This window comes from Hyalella azteca, unplaced genomic scaffold (genome assembly GCF_000764305.2).
Source record: "Hyalella azteca isolate HAZT.00-mixed unplaced genomic scaffold, Hazt_2.0.2 contig7589, whole genome shotgun sequence".
NCBI classification, from domain to species: domain Eukaryota; kingdom Metazoa; phylum Arthropoda; class Malacostraca; order Amphipoda; family Hyalellidae; genus Hyalella; species Hyalella azteca.
Genome location: NW_025937711.1, coordinates 34,738 through 56,558, shown reverse-complemented (window position 1 = coordinate 56,558; position 21,821 = coordinate 34,738). Strand labels below are relative to the sequence as shown.

Genomic DNA, 21,821 nt, shown 5'->3' with positions numbered 1-21,821 from the left:
ATATAATATTTTTAATTGATATCTATGAATTTATCTATATGAATTTATGAAATATTTCATAAATATCAAATTATTTGAGACGAAAATTTAAAAAAATTTTCATCTCCTAGGACAGTTATGAATTCTTCAATTCAGACTTAGAAAGCTATAGTTTGGGTATAGAAGCAACTGATTATTGTTTACAAGCAGCTGATTACATATTATAAGCAACTAATTATAGATTACAAGCAGCTGATTATAATTTACAAGCAACTAATTATAGTTTACAATTAACTGTTTACAGTTTACAAACAACTGATAACATATTACAAGCAGCTGATTACAGATTACAAGCAACTTCGTTTTAATTAAATGACAGGCTGGCGAGGGCTGTCAGCTTGAAGCCACAATGCCGCTCTTCTGCCACATGGAGCCTCTGCCTGGGGACGTACGAGGGGAAGCTGAGGGGAATGGACACGTGGGGAGGCAGGAGCCTGGGCATGGGGGAAGACAAGGGGCAGGGCACGTGGTAGTGCAGGTGCTGGGGGCTCGCCCCCGTCATGGTTGTTTCACCACCTCGAGTGATGGCATCATCCACTACCTCAGCGACATCTTCGTCACCCAAACCCTGAACTACCACAACCCGGGGCTGCTGGTTGGCCAGGTTGGTGCAGTACTTGTTGTAATTGTCCATGCTGATGGTTGGTGCTATAAGTACTTTTGTTATCAGTCTGCTTATATCGCAAGTTCACAAGGAATTTGAAAGCAAAGAAAACACCAAGAAAATTCACCATATCGATATTGAAAACGTTTCGGAGTCCAGCTCCATCATCAGTCCGAAAAATTGATGATGGAGCTATTGTAATTAGTTGGTTGATGTTGTATTGTTCATCCTGGTAGCGGCGACTATATGTAAGGTAATAGATCAGTTTTTATGGGCATTAAGCCAGTGGTATATAGTTTCAGGATCATCACAGAGGCTCTGACCCGCAAGAATTATTTTAATGGGGGAAGACAAGGGGCAGGGCACGTGGTAGTGCAGGTGCTAGGGGCTCGCCCCCGTCATGGTTGTTTCACCACCTCGAGTGATGGCATCATCCACTACCTCAGCAACATCTTCGTCACCCAAACCCTGAACTACCACAACCCGGGGCTGCTGGTTGGCCAGGTTGGTGCAGTACTTGTTGTTGATGGTTGATCTTGTAATGTTCATCCTGGTAAGGGCGATTACACTGTTAGAAAAAGCGGTGAAAAAACGGTCACACTGGCGTTCTAGTGGCCGCCCCGTGAAAATAAACTGTTTCTTCGTTTTTATAAGTTGTTTTACAGATTTATAGCGTTAAATTAGAATAAAAACGTCGACACGGTGTTTCTTTTCATGTGCCGACCGGCCACTGAAACGCCGGTAATACCGTTAACGGTAATTTTTCTAACAGTGTATATGGAGGGGTTTTAAGTCAGTTTTTCTGGGGACTAAAGCCATTGGTAGTTCCACGATCATCACAGAGGCGGTGACCCGCCAGAACCGTTTTATTTCATTGCACAACACCTTGGACAAGCTAGCAAAGTACTCATTCATCAACCAGAATTTGACAAATGGCTTGAGTTAGCCATGAGTTTCCCGAAAGAATTCGTTCTGCGACTCAGGTTGCATGCAGACCATATACAGATATGAGCAGCGGCTGTAGACCTGCAACGATATGTGTTTAAAGACTTAACTTCATAGGCTACTCCATCCTGATTCTTGCGCATGGGAAGGAATATAATAGTGAAGGAGATTTTGGACAATGGTGGCCTTACACTCCATCATGAGAGAAATTTCGCCATTGACGCATGTCATCATTGGGATATTTCATCATTTCATCCTTTACAATATAATCTACGTAACCTAACCTACATGTACTTATGTTTGCAAAATACAATTCATGCGATAAATTTCATGGTGAATTGCTATAGTGATGAAATGTCCTATTGCTATAGTGATGAAATGTCATAATGATCAATTGCTATATAGTGTTGAAATGTATCGTACGATGCGTTGTCTGGCACACTTATCGTAAATTTGTCGCTAACGCTTTGCGCTCTCTTCCCGCACAGCACATCAGTGCGGTGCTCCCGTCGCTAGGACGCACAGGCGACTCGTCTGCTGGCCGATGCCAGGCGAAAACTCTCATAGATGACACTGACGATTTGTCGTCTGAACACGATTCTTGCTTCTCTGCACAGTACAGTCACGAGGACAGTACAGTCCCATACAGCCATGAAGACAGTACAGTCCCGTACATCCATGAAGACAATACCGTCGCGTACAGCCATCAGGACTGTACAGTCCCGTACAGCCATGAAGACTGTATATTCAAGTACAGTTATGAGGCATGTACAGTGCCATACAGCCGTGGGAACTGTTCAGTCCCGTACAGCCAACAGGACTGTACAGCTCCATACAACCATGATGACCCAAGAACCGTCCCCAGTTTTAGTGGATTCATGTCCAAAATACCAGACCCCATAATGGCCGACACCGAGTCTTCCGATAATTCAAACTCAGATCTTGAATATGGCCATTATTATCCTTCGAATCGCGACCTCTCACTAGGATTGTTCAAAGGATTAAGCAACCCTGCGTTCGAGTACCGTTTGAGTGGTTCTTGCTGTGACGACAAGTATTATAGTAACCTTCCAAACTTCGGTGATGCCGACGTCGCGGGTACACCAGTTTTCGACTTCGGGTGCTCCGACGTCAGCAGTATTGGGCGACACCGAACTGACACATTACAGTCTTGGACAACCCCTTGGTAAGACTATTATTGGACACAGGACCTAGGAAATATTATTGTAATTTTATAGCTACCATTGTTTAAAATTAACAGGTTAATTGTTACAAATTGGACAACCTCTTGGTAAGACTATTATTGGACACAGGACCTTGGAAATATATTAAAATTTTATAGCTACCATTGTTTAAAATCAACAGATTAATTGTTACGATCTGGACAACCCCTTGGTAAGACTATTATTGGACACAGGACCTTGGAAATATAATTAAAAATTTATAGCTACCATTGTTTAAAATCAACAGATTAATTGTTACCCCTTGGTAAGACTATTATTGGACACAGGACCTTGGAAATATAATTAAAAATTTATAGCTACCATTGTTTAAAATCAACAGATTAATTGTTACAAATTGGACAACCCCTTGGTAAGACTATCATTGGACACAGGACCTTGGAAATATAATTAAAAATTTATAGCTACCATTGTTTAAAATCAACAGATTAATTGTTGCAAATTGGACAACCCCTTGGTAAGACTATCATTGGACACAGGACCTTGGAAATATAATTAAAAATTTATAGCTACATTGTTTAAAATCAACAGATTAATTGTTACAAATTGGACAACCCCTTGGTAAGACTATTATTGGACACAGGACCTTGCAAATAATAATTACAATTATGATAGCTACCATTGTTAAAAATTACCAGAGTAATTGTTATAGAAAAATCTACACTAATGCAATCCTCTACTTACCATTCGTGCCACCTGAAAATTCGGTCTAGACAATTTATAAATGCATTTATTATCTTATATGTTGATAGCATTAAGCTTCAGGGAGATATTTTTCATGATGCATGAAGTTCAGAGAAAGATTTTATACAATAATATTTGTGAAAACGTTGAAAACCATTTTCCATTTTCTTCCCTTACAGGAAAATTTCTACAGACGTCGCTCAAGATACCTGCTGCCTTTTGGGTAGATCAGTTATGTATGACGACAGATCAGTTATGTGTGATGATAGATCAGTTATGTATGACGACAGATCAGTTATGTATGATGATAGATCACTTGTACTAGCTATTCTCTTGCATCTAAAATACTCAACAACATTGATCACAGTTCACTTTCAAAATTAAAATAATATTACGGCACTAACATTATTGCTAGTATGTATTCAGTAACGAACGAGCCCATGAATGATAACGTTTTATTTATTATTAGAACAAATAGCTATTACATACGATATTTTCCGTCGAAACAATCATGAACCTCAAGATTCTGTAACTTTACTCTCGCATTATGATTACTATATAATTCAGTGGTGATTTTAGATCTTGCTTTGAATTCACATCTTATTAATAATTATTTTTCATTTAAATTTAATACATCTATATATAATTCAGTGGTGATTTTAGAACTTGCTTTGAATTCACATCTTATTAATAATTATTTATTTAAATTTATTACTTTGTTTCAATCAATTTATTTCCATCAGAAAGCTTAACACAAATTTGTTCTCACTAGGTACAAAATAGATATAAGAAATATCTGCTGATGGACCAAATAAATTAGCAAAGTTTTAAGATCAAAAGACCTGGTCCGAAATTCAATGTAAAAATCTGAATCAGTTTTAATATATTGAATGGGTATTTCTTAAGTCCTATTATAGAACGCCATGCAATACATGATTTCCTTTTGATACTTGTAAAGGTAAATTAAAGTTTTTGTGTTCTCAAACAATTTCGTTGATTTAAAATCTGAAGCTTTTCAAGGCAGCTAGTCGGAAATACGAAAAGGGGACGAAAAACTGTACCTGAATTAAAATTTTTAGTGCAAATAATTTTTCAACGTAACATATAATGATATGTTCCCAATCCGGCACTTGATTCTCTATCTATTTGATATATATGTTCTTAGAATTCCTTCTCAATTGAGATAATTTTAAACCATTAATCTAGCAAAATTACCTCGAGCATCGATCATGTTAATTATGGTTACGAAATATAATATTTTGTTTTAAAATTTATTGTAAACATTTTTTATCAGAAACAGATGCATGGTAGAGTAGATATTGATTTAAAATTAAACCAAACAAAGTAAATTCAAAACATCTTCTTGTAAACATTCCGTGGGCTCACTTCATCATTAGTTAAAAAAAAAACTTTAATATTTAAAATTTGAACCCCAGGAATTTTTTACATTGATGAAACTGGTCATTTTCATGAAAAAATGGTGAATTCACTTGAAAATTTATTTTATTTAAAATTCTTGTTATACTTGCGAAATAAGCAGACTATTGGCATAAGAACTTATATTGGTTTGGGTTTGTCAAGTCGTGAGAAGTTGGGTGACAACCCTCGACCTGCTGGGGGAACCCTGCTACAACGTCTGGGTGGAACTTCGCTCCCCTACCTCCCCGCCACCCTACACGACCTCCTCAACTGAGGGGTTCGAGGTACACCCAACAAGCCCCTTGAGAGGGTGTACAGTGCACATCCTTTGGGGACTGGTTACAGTTGTACAGTGCACATCCTTTGGGGACTGGTTACAGTTGTACAGTGCACATCCTTTGGGGACTGGTTACAGTTGTACAGTGTACACCCTCAAGGGACTGGTTGCAGTTGTACAGTGCACACTTTGAATAATATTCGTTTAGAAATTACTTTTTAGAGACAACACTTCCAAAGTATCCAGTGTCTCCGATGTTACATATGTACCATGAATTTCAAATTTTATTTTCAAAAACTAAAAAAATAATTAAATTTTTTACTATCTAAAAAATTTAGATTATCAAAATTATGTATTCTGTCAATTGATTCATGCATTGTCTACAACTTTACACAAGTGTGCAAAATTTCAAATTGATTAATTGGACGGCTAGAAGTGTGTTAAATATCTATTAAATTTGTAGCAGACAAAGAAATTAACAACAATAAGTGATGCTAAAAAGAGAAGTGTTGTAAAATAAGTATGCTTTTTACTCGTGTCTAAGCAATCCAGACACTGTTTTGTTCGGCGAATGGACGTATAAGTGCAGAAAGTGAGGCGCTATTTGGAGCACATGACCCAATATGTTTTCTGAGTGATAAGAGACTTCCCTTCTGAAGAGCAAGAGGCTCTCATGAGGACCAAGAGGCACTCATGAGGAGCAAGAGGCTCTCATGAAGAGCAAGAGGCCCTTTATGTATTCTGTCAATTGATTCATTTCAGATCGATTAATTGGACAGGTAGAAGTGTGTTAAATATCTATTATATTTGTAGCAGACAAAGAAATTAACAACAATAAGTGATGCTAAAAAGAGAAGTGTTGTAAAATAAGTATGATTTTTACTCATGTCTAAGCAACCCAGACTCAGTTTTGCCCTGCGAATGGACGTATAAGTGCAGACAGTGTGTCGTTATTTGGACCACATGACCCATTACGTTTTCTGAGTGATAAGATCCTTCACTTCTGAGGAGCAAGAGGCCCTCATGAGGAGCAAAAGGTCCTCATGAGAAGTACGATCCCTCATAAGCATGTCACCCTACATATATATAGGGTCTGTATTTTGGGGTCTGTAGAGACCGTGCCTCCCTTTACCAATTATGGAAAGCCGGGTCTAGAATCCTAATCACAAATAAATTCATAAAAATGAAAACATACAACCTTTTGCTATAATGGAGGCTCCATTGGAGTGTTTAGCCAGCGTAACAATCCTGGGAATTTTTGCTGTGTACTTAATTTACTTGTTTGAATAGAATAATATGTTTGTATATGCGATGATTGTAGTTTGTTTCGCAGAGCGTCGAAACTTGATTAACCTTTTTAAAGTTGCGAGAAGCCCTTGACTGTCCTGTTCTTGACTGCCTAATAAACGATATAAATTTAGCTGCATAGGAAAAGTTGCAATGATGCCATGGTTATTGTCACTGATCATCATGTGCACGTATCGCCATGAAAATGTTGAACCATGCATTATTTTATCAACATTCAAAACGTTCAATTTTTAATGGGATTTATAGGGCCCCGTACGATCCATAATGTCGGTGCATGTGTTCTTTTCGATGGTGAGTTATTCATTACAAACTTAGTCATTGTGAAAGATTAAACGAAAAAGACAGCGATTTTGATTTCTAATTATTTACGATAACGCGAATTCACATCAATTCCTATTAACAGTCCTATTCTCTTACACTTTTTTATAAGGGAAACGCAACGGCTTCTGGTGGCGTTCACGATGTCGGTTGCCCAGATACCCGCGCTGGACCTCAGCTCGGCCAGGACTCCTTCAGCGCGATCATCTTCTCCGATGAAGAGGAGGCATTGTCTGGGCATGCCAAGTGGCTCCAGAAAATACCCGTGCCCAATGCTTTTTCGGAGGCTGAAAATGCCCACTGCAACGTTTATTCGGAGGCTGATGATGCCCACTGCAACGTTTTTTCGGAGGCTGAAAATGCCCACTGTATCGTTTTTTCGCAGGCTGATGATGCCCACTGCAACGTTTTTTCGCAGGCTGATGATGCCCACTGCAACGTTTATTCGGAGGCTGATGATGCCCACTGCAACGTTTATTCGCAGGCTGTTGATGCTCAATGCAACGTTTTTTCGGAGGCTGAAAATGCCCACAGTATCGTTTTTTCGCAGGCTGATGATGCCCACTGTATCGTTTTTTCGCAGGCTGTTGATGCCCACTGCAACGTTTTTTCGCAGGCTGATGATGCCCACTGCAACGTTTTTTCGCAGGCTGATGATGCCCACTGCAACGTTTTTTCGCAGGCTGTTGATGCCCAATGCAACGCCAGTTTGTACAATGATGCCCTTTGTCGTCCTGCGCTCGATGAAAACTCGTGCGTCGGCAATACGACATCGAACGAACAAATTCAATATTCTGAAGAAAGCCAATACGAAGCATCGTCTTGTGCGGACGTGACGACAGAAACCGAGGATGACAGTGAGATGTCGTCGCACGTCACGACCAAGAGTTTGACGGACGGTGCTAGTGACGGAACTAGTAAAGACGAAGCCAACACTAGTGGGGACACGACCACTGGTAGTAGTGGGTCATCAGGGGAGGACTACACCATCCAGGAGGTCTGCCGTCCCCACCAGGGGCGCGGGTGTCGCCTGGGGCGTCACCAGGTAACGGGGGGCATGGCTATGTCCGCGTCTGAAAATCTTCAAGTAGATTGTTGAAGTAGATTCAATCAAGTTTTAAACCATCAAGTTGGAAGTAGATTCAAGTAATTTTATATTATCATGGATGAATTTGGGATGGTTAATTAATCAATGATTTAATTAATTTTTCATAGTCTCTAGCTAGAAGTTATGTAACCATATATTTCCTTCTTGAAAGAGATCGTCATTAAAACCTAAGTTCTTTCTGTAGAAATTCTTTATGCTAATAAGGGAACATTTTCGAGTAAGAATTTCAATTATTTATGATGACTAGGAAACATACACTAGCACACGAATAAATAAATACAGATGTTTGTATTTGTCGCCATTAAAACGCAAGTTCTTTCTGTAGAAATTCTTAATGATAATATAATAAGTAAACATTTTCCAGTAAGAATTTCAATTATTCATGATTTCAAGGAAGCATATACTAGTCCGAATAAATAAATACAGATGTGTGTACAGGTGACAGAGCTGGATGAAGTGTGTGCGGCTGTAGCGGGTGTTTACTCGCAGCACTATGGCCTCCTACAGGAGATAGGACGTGTAGGCTTATTTTTTCGCAAAAAGTAGGCTTATTTTTTCGCAAAAAGTAGGCTTATTTTTTCGTAAAAATTATAGAAGCTAGTGCGTAAATATATATTAGCTGACATGCTGGTGTCAATTTCTGTGAAATTATAAAACCCTTAATCAATTGTTATACGATGGCATTGATGTATATAACTGTGATTATTCTGATTAAATAGATGCCTGTACTTATACATATACTGGAGGTCAAAATTTTGATTTACAATCATGCTCTCTTCTTACACAGCTTCAGCTACAATTTTGATTTTTCACAGCTGGGATTTTTTGTATGAAATATGATTTTATTAGCTGAGCTTGAACATAATTGCTGAGAAAAAGTAGGTCGTTTTTTTAAACTTTGATTTTACCTTGGACGAATCAATAATTTAGTTTACGTTACGGTATTAGTATGAAAATATCTATAAAATTTACTTTTAGCTTTTGATATACCGTAAGTATCTATATTATCTTGGAAGCTTTTTGTGAAATTTTGCATCAGTTATTACTTCTCTGATTATGGGATTTAATTATTAACGAAGTATTCTGCTGCAGCTTATTAAAGTTAATTAGGAAGGACGTATTCTGCTGTAAATTATGGAAATTAATTATTAACGATGTGTTCTGCTTAAGATTATGGGAGTTAATTATTAACGAGGTATTCGGCTCCAGATTATTGATGTACCTAATGGAAGTTGATTATTAATGAGGTATTCTTCTGATTATTGTAGTACCTAATGGAAGTTAATTATTAACGAGGTATTCTGCTTAAGATTATTGAAGTACCTAATGGAAGTTAATTATTAACGAGGTGTTCTACTTAAGATTATGGAAGTTAATTAGGAATGTAGTATTATGCCCCAGATAATGGAAATTAATAATTAACGATGTGTTCTACTTAAGATTATTGAAGTTAATTATTAACGAGAGATTCTGCTCTAGATTATTGAAGTACCTAATGGAAGTTAATTATTAACGAAGTATTCTTCACATTATTTAAGCACATTAGCCACTATTGGTACACAGGTGTCAGTACTGGACGTGTTCGACAACGTAGACTTCGTACAGCTCGTGATGGAGAAGTTTGGTGCAGGACTTGACTTGTTCGAGTTCATTGAACGCGATCCTGTCTTGGAGGAACCTCTCGCCGCACACATCTTCTCACAGGTATTTCAAAGTTGAAAAAATATCCGAAAATCACGAAAAATTTAAATTTTCGAAATTTTTTTTGGATATTTAGGAGGTTATTTAAAATTTTCTTCATATATTTAAGATGTTATTTTAATTTTCTTTAGATGTTTAAAATCTTATTTAAATTTTTCTTTGGATATTTGAGATGTTATTCAAATTTTCTTTGGGTTTATTCAGATATTTAAGATATTATTCAATTTTTTAAAAAATATATAAGATCTTATTAAAATTTTCTTCACATATTTGAGATGTTATTAAAATTTTCTTCAAATATTTAAAATGTTATTCAAATTTTCTTCAGATATTTAAGATGTTATTCAAATTTTTTTCAAATATTTAAGATGTTTTTCAAATTTTCTTCAGACATTTAAGACGAAAAAAACTGTGCCTTGCGTACCGAGAATTGATAATTTGCATGATTCGTATTCAATAGTCCTGTTCCACACAGCCACTCCCATGCATCCATCAGCACACAAACTCTACCACACAAACGCCACTGCGCAAACACTAATACACAAGCACTAATACAGATCCACTTATTTATATCCACGCATCCATCACATCGATTCCAACTCGATTTTTCCTTCACACATACGCACTTATCCACCGCCCTTATGGAGACTCTCCTTGTAGTGAACGTGTCCCTCTGTCTGGAAAGACTTTGTTTTGCACCAGCAGTCTCTTGTCAGCTGATGCTATACCACCGCCCCTTGTCAGCTGATGCTATACATCCCTCCCTTGTCAGCTGATGCTATACATCCCTCCCTTGTCAGCTGATGCTGTGCCACCCTCCCTTGTCAGCTGATGCTATACATCCCTCCTGAACGTTTCTCCATCAAACTCATCGACTTCGGGTCGGCCACGTACCGGAGGCGGGACGGACATCTTTTCTCGCAGTTCGCCGGCACCGTAGAGTATTGCAGCCCTGAGGTCCTGTTGGGCAACAAGTGAGGCAGATAACGTTTATATTACGGTGATATAACAACGTTATTTACACCAATTTAACTCATGAGCAACGTTTGTTCAACGTTTCACCGCCACCACCTCCAGGCAGCTAATGTTTAAATTACGTTGATATAATAACGTTATTTACACCACCTCCAGGCAGCTAATGTTTAAATTACGTTGATATAAGCACGTTATTTACGTACACCAAATTACCTCATGAGCAACGTTGGTTCAACGTTTTACCGCCACCACCTCGGGGCAGCTAATGTTTAAATTACGTTGATATAATAACGTTATTTCCACCATGTCAACTCTTGATCAACGTTTGTTCAACGTTATTTGCCTGGAAGATGTGACGTAATTAATCTTGGAATTGATGGCAGCTTGATTTTTGTAATAACATAACATAATGATCTCGGCGCTGAAGTGTAGGCCTGATGTGGCCTGTCGCCGTTTCTTTTCCTTTTCGTGCCTTGTTCACAGACTGTCTCTTATACACATCTAGATGTGTATAAGAGACAGGAGTAGCATGCTCGGCAAGTTCAGAGTAGCATGCTCGNGGAGGCTGTTCCACATGTCGGTGATTCGAAGCGAGAAGAAATTTTGTCGCGTGGAGAAGTTGCAGCGCAATTTTTTTAGCTTATAGCCGTGGCCCCTGGTGTTGGTTCTTTGTTTCAAATTCTAGTAATCCTTCGGGACCTTGTATAAACCATGAGTATACTTGTATATTTCAATGAGGTCCCCACGCAGACGTCGATAACTGAGGCTTGGAAGCTTCATAATCTTTAATCTTTCTTCATAGGACTTGCCCTTCAAGCCTGGAATTATCCTGGTTGCACGTCTTTGAACATTCTCTATTAAATTTCTGTCCTTTTCAAATCTCGGTAACTGAAAGCTTTTCGATGAATTTAATCAGGTACGCCTCTCGAAATTTCAATTGAACTTGTGACAAAAGTGGCCTTATTTTTTTCTATTGATTGAGAACTACGGATAGGAAGCTATCAAATCAATCCAAGTGTAGGTCTCATATTCAGTTATTAGAAATTAGTTGGAAACCGGCACCGTGACAGCTTCAAGTGAATAGCTTACTAGATGAGGCTTGGTTTACAGTGTTTTTTAATGTGAAATGAAATACTGTGTTTCGTAAGAAATAATTTTTTTGTATATTGTATTTTTCTGGTAATTTGGGCCTTTAATTGAGTCCCAAAAACTTGAAATTATATATATTAATTGTTCATCCCTTAAGTTACTTGTGATATTATAAAGGCTTCAACGATTTAATAACGATTTAAATCGTATTCGATGATGATATTTAGTTCGTGTACGTGTAGGGATTACGACAGGGATGTACTGATTACGATTTTCTTATGCTCATTCATTACTAAATTTCTCACGAATTTAACAGCTTAGAACGTAATTGAATTCAACGAATTTTATGCAAAATCGTAAATAGTGCAACACCTTGAGGCCCACTTCCCTCTGGTGCTGCCCTCTTGAGGCCCACTTCCCTCTGGTGCTGCCCTCTTGAGGCCCACTTCCCTCTGGTGCCTGTCTCTTATACACATCTAGATGTGTATAAGATGATGCTATGCCACCCTCCCTTGTCAGCTGATGCTATACTACCGTCCCTTGTCAGCTGATGCTATGCCACCCTCCCTTGTCAGCTGATGCTATACCACCCTCCCTTGTCAGCTGATGCTATACTACCGTCCCTTGTCAGCTGATGCTATACCACAGTCCCTTGTCAGCTGATGCTATACCACCGTCCCTTGTCAGCTGATGCTATACCACAGTCCCTTGTCAGCTGATGCTATACCACCGTCCCTTGTCAGCTGATACTATACCACCCTCCCTTGTCAGCTGATGCTATACCACCGTCCCTTGTCAGCTGATGCTATACCACAGTCCCTTGTCAGCTGATGCTATACCACAGTCCCTTGTCAGCTGATGCTATGCCACCCTCCCTTGTCAGCTGATGCTATACCACCGCCCCTTGTCAGCTGATGCTATACTACCCTCCCTTGTCAGCTGATGCTATACCACCGCCCATTGTCAGCTGATGCTATGCCACCCTCCCTTGTCAGCTGATGCTATACCACCGCCCCTTGTCAGCTGATGCTATACCACCCTGCCTTGTCAGCTGATGCTATACCACCGCCCCTTGTCAGCTGATGCTATACCACCCTGCCTTGTCAGCTGATGCTATACCACCGCCCCTTGTCAGCTATTAAGCGCCCTGCTGTACCTGCGGGAGGTAGGGGTGCTGCACCGCGACATCAAGGACGAGAACGTTATCATCAACGAACGTTTCTCCATCAAACTCATCGACTTCGGGTCGGCCACGTACCGGAGGCGGGACGGACATCTTTTCTCGCAGTTCGCCGGCACCGTAGAGTACTGCAGCCCTGAGGTCCTTTTGGGCAACAAGTGAGGCAGCTAACGTTTAAATTTCGTTGATATAACAACGTTAGTTACACCAAATTAATTCGTGAACAACGTTGGTTCACCGTTTCACCGCCACCACCTCCTGGCAGCTAATGTTTAAATTACGTTGAAAAAATAACGTTATTTACACCAAATTAACTCATGAGCAACGTTGGTTCAACGTTTCACCGCCACCTCCTCCAGGCAGCTATCGTTTAAATTACGTTGATATAATAACGTTATTTCCACCATGTCAACTCTTGATCAACGTTTGTTCAACGTTATTTGCCTGGAAGATGTGACGTAATTAATCTCGGAATTAATGGCAGCTTGATTTTTGTGATAACTGAAAGCTTTTCGATGAATTTAATCACGTACACCTCTAGGAGTTTCAATTACACATGGGACTAAAATGGCCGTATTTTTATATTAATTGAGAACTACGGATAGGAAGCTATCAAATCAATCCAAGTGCAGGTCTCAAATTCAGTTCACTTACTCGAGCTTGATTTTTTTTTTTGTAAAAGCTAAAAGCTTGACTAGGAATTTAATCAGGTACGCCTCTCGAAATTTCAATTGAACTTGAAACAAAAGTGGCCTTATTTTTTTCTATTGATTGAGAACTGCGGATAGGAAGCTATCAAATCAATCCAAGTGGAGGTCTTAAATTTAGTTATCAGAAATTAATTAAAACCGGCGTCATGGCAGCTTTAAGCGAATAGCTTACTAGAAGAGGCTTAGTTTACAGAGTTTTTTAATGTGAAATGAAATACTGGGTTTCGTAGGGAAGAAATTTTTTGTAGGTTGTATTTTTTCTGGTAATCTGGACCTTTAATTGAGCCCCAAAAACTCGTAATTATCATACATTAATTGTTAATCTATTAAGTTAATCGTGATATTATGAAGATTTTGATGATTTAAATCGTATTCGAAGATGATATTTAGTTCGTGTAGGACATCACGACTCTTCCCTAGACTTATTTATTAGTAAAATTCTCACGAATTTAAAGGCATGGAACGTAGTTGAATTCAACGAATTTTACTCGAAATTCATAATAATGCAACACCTTGAGGCCCACTTCCCTCTGGTGCTGCCCTCTTGAGGCTTGAAGTCCTACAGGACGACGAAGACCTGCAGCAGGATGAAGGCCTGCAGCACAACAGCGGGTCGCCGTCCACGCTTACCTCGGATTCCGACGTGAGGTAACCGTGAACTTTTGAGGTAACCGTGAACGTGATAAAATTATCAGCACGAGGTAACCGTGGACTATAAGTGTAGGGCGTCCCTGCCTATCTAAACTCGAACGATGTTTTCATAATCACTTTGCAGTTGTCGATGGTTACTAAACCACCTTGTATAACCACACGTTGCTCTCATGGCCTAAATATAAGGATAATGTTCGTTTATTGGCCCGTGCAGCAGCCAGAGCAGCCTTGACGACATCACGAGCGCCGTCCTGCAAGGCAGCGGCAACTGCTCCGGTAACAAGTGAGTTGAGACGCAGTACTGTCGACACATACAGAAGTNCAGGTTCGAGGACGGCTTCAGCACGATGTCGGCCATAAGCTCCGGTGAGTGTCATCGTCATGACGTAAATACTGTAGGCAATGTAAGTTATTGTTAGTATTTAACTGCACAAGTCATGCTCTTATAACCTATCCATATCCGGTTTCACTTTTCCAGCTTCCGGACAGATCCATTTCCGGTTTCACTTGTCCTTCCGGTTTCACTTGTCCAGATTACGAATATCATTTATCCGGACCTTGGCGTCATTTATAATGGTTGCTTAGGTGTTATGGCATGCGTGATTGAATAAATCATATGTTTGTGTGTTTATTAATACTCCCAAATGATGACATTTTACAATCCCCCAGACTGGTCGGAGGCGACAGAGAGCAACTCAAGCGGCCGTCGCAAGGCAGCGAAATCAACGAAATCACCTGATGATTTGGACGCTTCCAAGTTGCAAGATTTAAATGTGCTGAAGATAGAGAAGCTTATCGTCTATGAACAACGGAAAATACCAAAACAAACTGGCACCAAGAACAAGAACAATCCACGCATCAAGTCAGATGCTGCTAAAAAGGAGAATGTTGACGGCGAAACTTCTTCTCGTGCTGAAAAGCAACTGCAGGATGTCAGCAGTTGCCGGAATGAAGCTGTTCGTTTGTCGTACAGTCCAGTGGGGTCCGGAATGAGCCCTCTGTCAATGAGTCTGTTTGAGGACGCTTCGAAAGTTTACCAGAATGTTTCCAGTATTGCCAGAGTTGACGACTTTAGGGACGATACCCGGTTCAGGAAAACTAAATCTGGCGCCAGAAAACGTATCCGCAATTATCATGCACGCAACAACTGCAATAAAGGACGAGTTGGGCACCGCAGAAGTCGAAGTAAAAATTTCCCAAAAGATCAAGCGTACATCAAACCTGAACAGGAGGCTCACATGGCCGAAGAGTTCGAGTTGAACGAAATTGAAACTGTAGCTTCTGAGAGTTTCGAGAACATCAGTGAAGTGAGCGATGTTCAACCTAGCGGATGTGGGTCAACGTCGACAGCCGCTGACAGTTCATGGGAAGCTGAGAGATTTTGTGGTGACCCTTGGGTTGAGGGGAAGGATGGAGCTCGAGAGGAGGACACGAGCGAGAGCTTCAGTGATAGCACGAACACTTCTGGAAACTCCCACGACATGGCGACTGTGAAGAGAGTATCCACACCAGACCTGCCATGTCTCGTGGCTGATGACGAAGGGGCTGCCATAGAGACCACGGAACGCCCTTTGTTGTCCCGAAGCGATCCTGGACCATCACTTGGACTCCCGCTCTCTGCAGGACTTAATGTAACCAACACCTGGCCATTCGTCCCCAGCGTCAGTTGCACTTTCAATTCTCATAGCTTACCTGAACCTCGAAGACAGCAGAAGATTTCAATTTCTGAATCTTCGTGTCATCGGACCTCGCAATCTGAAACCCAAGCCGCTTACCCACCGCCTGTGAGTAACTCTGAGTGCGTGAATCAGGAACCTAACTTCCAGCTAGGCCCTTACTCAGGTCGACAGCCAACCATACCTTCTTACTCACTCACAGCTTCATATTCTTTGCCGTACCAAAACAAACTTGGCTACACTTATGAAAATAAAATCTCTGATCAGTTTACTGGACTCCATAAAGTGGACAAAACTCTCAACTCTGATGTTTGTCTTGAAATGAATCACGTTAGAACCAGCACCAACATAGATGAGGTGGCTCGAGAGAGTTACTTTTCTTCTATGGGTCTATTAAAGTCATTTTCTAGCGACTGCATCACGGAAAATTACGATGAAAATGGACTTGTTAGCATCGAACACCATCCTGAACTAGCCGTTGACAATCAAAGTCTGCCCTCAATCGATCCAGTGAACTCCATTTATTCTCAAGCACCGAAAAACTCTGATAATAACGGCAGTCTTGATGTGTCTGTGGGAAGTTTCAGTGACATCAACGAGCTCAGCAATCTTGAAGACTTGTCCTTCAGTCCTTACATTAGCGAAGCCCATCCTCGGTTCAAGTCTAGTGAGAAAAGAGAAGAACAAATTCGAAATGTCGACAATCCCAATTTTGCCTTGTATAGCGCTGAACAAATCTTGAAACAGAAACTAGTTCTGCCGTCTAACGGGCTTAGTTTCTCTCCTCGAGCGTTTGATGAAGACTCTTCTGCATTTATTAGTCACGTCAAACCATTAGATCTAAATAAATACATTGACTTGGAGGAACGACCAAAGAGAAGTGTAGATAGAAAATCAAGTAATTTCTCGGCTAGTTATTTGCCTTTGTCCCCTAAATTCAAATCTGGCAGGAAAAACTCAGACCCACAGGAAACTTGTTCTTTCAAGCGTGATGAACGAAGTCGTCAAATGAATTACAACTCAGGGCAATCAATGGAAGGAGCTGCTGACCTGAGTAACAGCTGGGACGACCATGCAGTGCAGAGACCTTCTCTTCACTCGAACCATTTTCTTCCTTCTGAATTAACCTCCCAGACAAAGCTTTCTAAAGAAGAGACTTTTGATAACGCCGTTTTAACTCCCAGAAGCAGGAGTTTTCAACAAGGCCCTGCACATTTCAGTGCTTCGACTTTTTCAGAGCACACGCAGAAGCTTATATCTGGCGACCACATCGCTGCGTCTCCGAGACCCTTCAGTCAAATATTATCAGGCCGCGACGTCAGTGATGTTGTTGCAGATTTCAGGTTCCAGAGTAAACCTCCTCAGGATTTCCGTGGTCATACAGCGAGTATCACTCGTCACGTGCCAGACCTCATTGCTATGACGAAGTTGTTAGGGGAGATGACAAGTGACGTGTCTCAACAGTTATGCGGTGAAGTGGACTCCAGTGTAGGCTACCACACGCTGCCCGGGAAATTCAAAGACGGTCATGGCAAAGGTCTCGAGTCCACGAATGAAGCCTTTGATGGATTCGTGAACAGTTTTTCCAGAAAATCTTCTTCAGCACCCACCTCAAGTAAAATCGTTCACCACGATAAAGGGGATCTGGTCGACGTTACATTCAAACAAAAAGTGCCAAAAAATCCGCACAGTTCAAGCCAACAACTTTCGAATATAATTAATGCACTTCTACCCACAGGCGAATTGCTTCATCCCGATGATGTCAAGTGGCTCTACCGCGATGAGATTCCTGCCAGGGACAAAAACGAGTGTCTTAGAAAAAACGCTTTAGAAACACGCCCTGCTAACCCGCATGGCACGAGTAGCTTTGATATCAGAGGACCTAGAACAAACATGTCGAGAGCTGAGAATGGTGCGAGAAAGCTGACTGCAGCTCACTTATTAAGCAGTTCCAGTGCTCTTGATATTAACATTTGTGACCAAGAGTTAATGAACGAAAAGGATGCGGGTTCGTTTCGTGACCGTGACCTCTCTTCGCAGCGGCGGTTCTCCGCCTCGTCTTTGCAGTGCTTGTCAGCTCCTCCGCGTGGCGTGATGTTCAAAGATCACACAAAATCCTACGATTTTAACACAAAGAAACAAAATATTTTCTCTGAAACACCATCATTGAAATTACCAGGAATGGAATCGGATCCTAGGCAGGGATATTTTCCAGACCAAATAAAAGATTTTGGTGCATCTGATCTTATTCAGTACGCTTTACAGCAACAGTGCCCTGTTCATAAAGATAAAAGCGCTCCCACGTTTGATTTCAGCGAACTTCTTGGCAGTTCTACAGAACCTATTTTGTCCGGACCTGCGGAAAACCAATCATCTCAAAATATTTTCAGTTTCCTGTTTCCGCACAAGTCAGGCGAGAACCATTACAGTGCTCCTGGAAAAATTGAACATTCAAAACGCTCTTCAATACGAAAAAAATTCGATGCTCTGGAAAAATCGCCAAGCTACTACACCAGTGATGCAGGCCATGAGTATCAACAACCCGCAGCAGTTGTGCGCAAAGACGAAACCCTCGGGAACACACAAAGGAACTCTGAGAACACAAATATTGACATCGAAAATGTAGGAGTTCGACTAACTCATCGGGAACCTTTTACACACGACAGGACTGAGTCACCGAAGCCTGGAACTCCTTCGCAACGAGCTTCTTTCCACTGCTTGGCTCATCCTACCATGACCTACCAAAGAACACGTGGGTTTCATTTGGATCACATCAACCCAACTCCCGAAACTGTAGCCAAGCTTACCCATCCCGCGCCCCAAGACCGTTCTCCTGCTGCAGCTGTATACGCTCCATCTCGTGGTAATCGTGTGGCTTTTGCAAAAGAAACGTCGGCGTGTGACGTAACTTCTACAGGCAGCCAGGCTCTGTTTTATTCTAAACCTTCAGCGTTAACTATTGGCGTAACTGAAGCGGTTGTTCACGCTCATCATCAAGGCACGGCACAGAAGAACCGGCAGAAGACAACAGCCAATAATTCGACTAGTTCGAAAATATCTCCACATAATTTACTATATCGGTAATGAATTTTTGTTCCTGTGTGTCTTGGAATATAGTTCCAGGTCGCTGTCAGTGGTTAAGGTACAATTGTCATTTAGGAATACGGTGAACACTAGTCTCGTCGTGAGTAGAGGTCTAAATATTGGTATTGTACTCAGGATTTGAATAAGCGACAGTTATGAATGATATGATGAAATGCCTAGCTCCTTATCGAACCCGGTGGAAGTCGAGTAGCTTCTTCAAACTATCGCCAGTCATGAAAAGATCCGGTCAAATGACACGAGTTTAGATCTATGAACAAGGCACGGAAAGGAAAAGAATCGGCGACAGGCCACATCAGGCCTACACTTCAGCGCCGACATCACTATGTTATGTTATGAATGCGCGACTTTAGTAGCAAAAAAAAAAACTAGAATACAGCTCAATATTTCTGTTGCAGATTTGTTCGCATTTACTCATTTGCATTCAGTTGTGCACAATTTTAATAATGAATTACTGAGTCCTCGTTTTAAAGTATTCGTGGTAGCTGGGAAAGGCAAGCGTGTGACCAACTTGGAGAAAATTGCTATCATTTCAAAAGCTGAAACGGAATTTAGACCTCGGCTCAAAACGCTTCGTTGTGCATAAAAAAATTTAGTGATTTTGATTAGTAATCATCATAATTTTAACTTCCCCTAATTAGTTGTAGACTATGGAAAAAGAGATGAATAATTTCTGTCAAAATTGCTTGTCTCGTGTGATGCTTCGGACAAATTAAGCTTTTAATATTTATTATTATTTAATATTTTAGGGACAATATTGTCAAAAAGCTTTACGACTCTTGCGTTGCGTTAGGTTGCATTTGATTGAGGAATTCGTTTTCTTATTTATCGTATTTATCGACTTATTTATTTTCGTAAATCTGTCCCTCGAGAGGACCCGTCAAACAATTGAAGGTAATATTTTGCTGTATATAATGTTAAAAGTGGAAATGAATATTAATAAAATTATAAATAGGACGAGTTTGGTAATGTATGAGCTTTATAGTTAATAACTTGAGAAAGATTTTATTATTAATAACGCATTGGTTATAGAAATGTTTGTGGTGCTGCTGTCATCACATGACGTGTGTGTGTGGTGCTGTTGTCATCACATGATGTGTGTGTGGTGCTGCTGTCATCACATGACGTGTGTGTGTGTCATCACATGACGTGTGTGTGGTGCTGCTGTCATCACATGACGTGTGTGTGGTGCTGCTGTCATCACATGACGTGTGTGTGGTGCTGCTGTCATCACATGACTTGTGTGTGTGGTGCTGTCATCACATGACGTGTGTGTGGTGCTGCTGTCATCACATGGATCATCATAACTAGGATGTATAATAATGGTAGCTGCTTGTTAGCGTGAAAAATATTCTGAAGTTTATAGAGCTGATAACTATGCCAACATTTATAATCTAAATAGTCCGCTGGCTTGAATAAAATTCAGGAATTAGCTTTAGCAATTATATATTGATTTATTCCACGCTTCTCATATATATTTATACGTTCCTCAGTCTATGTACAACCTCAAAACATTCCCTGCTTCCAAGCTCGCCAAAACGAGCTGTAATGATCAAACTCAGCAAGTATACAGCATCATTTGTATACTTTGTATATGCCGTTATAGATGACAAGTTGATATCGAAGCAAAGTTATAATGTGATAAGACAACTGTTATCGCAGCAAGGGTATATAAATCAATTGATTTTTCTACAGTGATGTTAGTGTTTGCTCCGAACCGAAGTCAAATATAACTAAGGAAGATGTTAGTACGCTAGTTATACTCAAAACTGTTATGAGATGATACAAATACATGTTATGAAGTTAAAATGTTATTCAAAGTTTGTGTTTCGACTATTATCCTCTTTCAAAGTTTTGTATTTTCTTCAGAATTGACGTATTTGAACCAAAAACCGATATTAAGTACAATAGTTAAAATATTTACATTGATAAATTTGAGCCAAAAACCGATATTGAAGTACAATAGATAAAATATTTACATAATACACCAAAGGTTATAAAAACAATCGAACAAATAAAGCAGTTCATTCCAGTTCAGTAGAAGAGAAGTACCTTACATCACAAATGTCATCACATCCTGTATCCGCTAGTAGGTAGCAGGTAAGTCCTCGAATCTAATAGCAAACACTACAGTAATGTTTTAACTAATGATGAATATAACATATATTTTAAACGATATTCCGTTTCAAAAATCGTACAAAATAATATGACTATCACTACACGATGAAAAAAATCATTCTCCGTTGATATCAGACCTCAATCTTTCCAAGACCCAGCAAATTACTAACTAGCAGTTAGCGGTAACTTTCTGCTTAATTCAACCATGTAAAAATTTGTGACCTATTTCAGCGACCTATTCTCCAGCTATGTAAAAATTTGCTAACGATCCCGGCGATGTAAAAATTTGCTACCTATTTCCGTGATGTATTGCTGCCTATTCCAGCAATGAAAAAATTTCCAGCCATGTAGAAATTTGCTCCCTTTACCAGCCATGTAAAAATTTGTTGCCTATTCCGCCATGTAGAAATTTACTACCTTTTCCAGCCATATAAAAATTTGCTACCTATTCCAGCCATGTAAATATTTGTAACCTATTACAGCGATATCAATACAAAAGATAATTTTAATAACTGCTACGACTGTTTTTGAGGCGGGAGTTATGGATTAATGCCAGAGCCACATTGCCACTAACTGGTACGTGAACGGCTGCTCTTCAGGGCGAGAAAGTAATGGGTAAATTGGCACATATGCCACATTTCCCCTGTGATGTGAATTAAAAAATTAGGTCTCTGCC

The 21,821-nt window shown here is 40.1% G+C and overlaps 1 protein-coding gene across 1 annotated transcript; it reads left to right on the top strand.

Moving 5' to 3' along the window:
* The first annotated feature begins 2,490 nt into the window (after positions 1–2,490).
* LOC125178169 lies at positions 2,491–18,662 on the top strand. Its single transcript, XM_047881304.1, has 13 exons — positions 2,491–2,774; positions 5,105–5,216; positions 6,948–7,880; positions 8,382–8,462; positions 9,507–9,647; positions 10,473–10,601; positions 12,844–13,046; positions 14,148–14,246; positions 14,464–14,532; positions 14,575–14,615; positions 14,919–17,540; positions 17,664–17,837; positions 18,592–18,662. Exons 1-13 carry the CDS (start codon positions 2,491–2,493, stop codon positions 18,660–18,662), a joined length of 4,959 nt encoding a protein of 1,652 aa, XP_047737260.1.
* The last annotated feature ends 3,159 nt before the right edge of the window (positions 18,663–21,821 follow it).

Coding starts and splice junctions, on each gene's coding strand:
- LOC125178169 (XM_047881304.1), top strand. CDS start 2,491: ATGGCCGACACCGAGTCTTCCGATAATTCAAACTCAGATCTTGAATAT. Junction 10,602..12,843: donor TAGAGTATTGCAGCCCTGAG/GTCCTGTTGGGC, acceptor GCCCCTTGTCAG/CTATTAAGCGCCCTGCTGTA. Junction 14,247..14,463: donor ACCTCGGATTCCGACGTGAG/GTAACCGTGAAC, acceptor TGGCCCGTGCAG/CAGCCAGAGCAGCCTTGACG.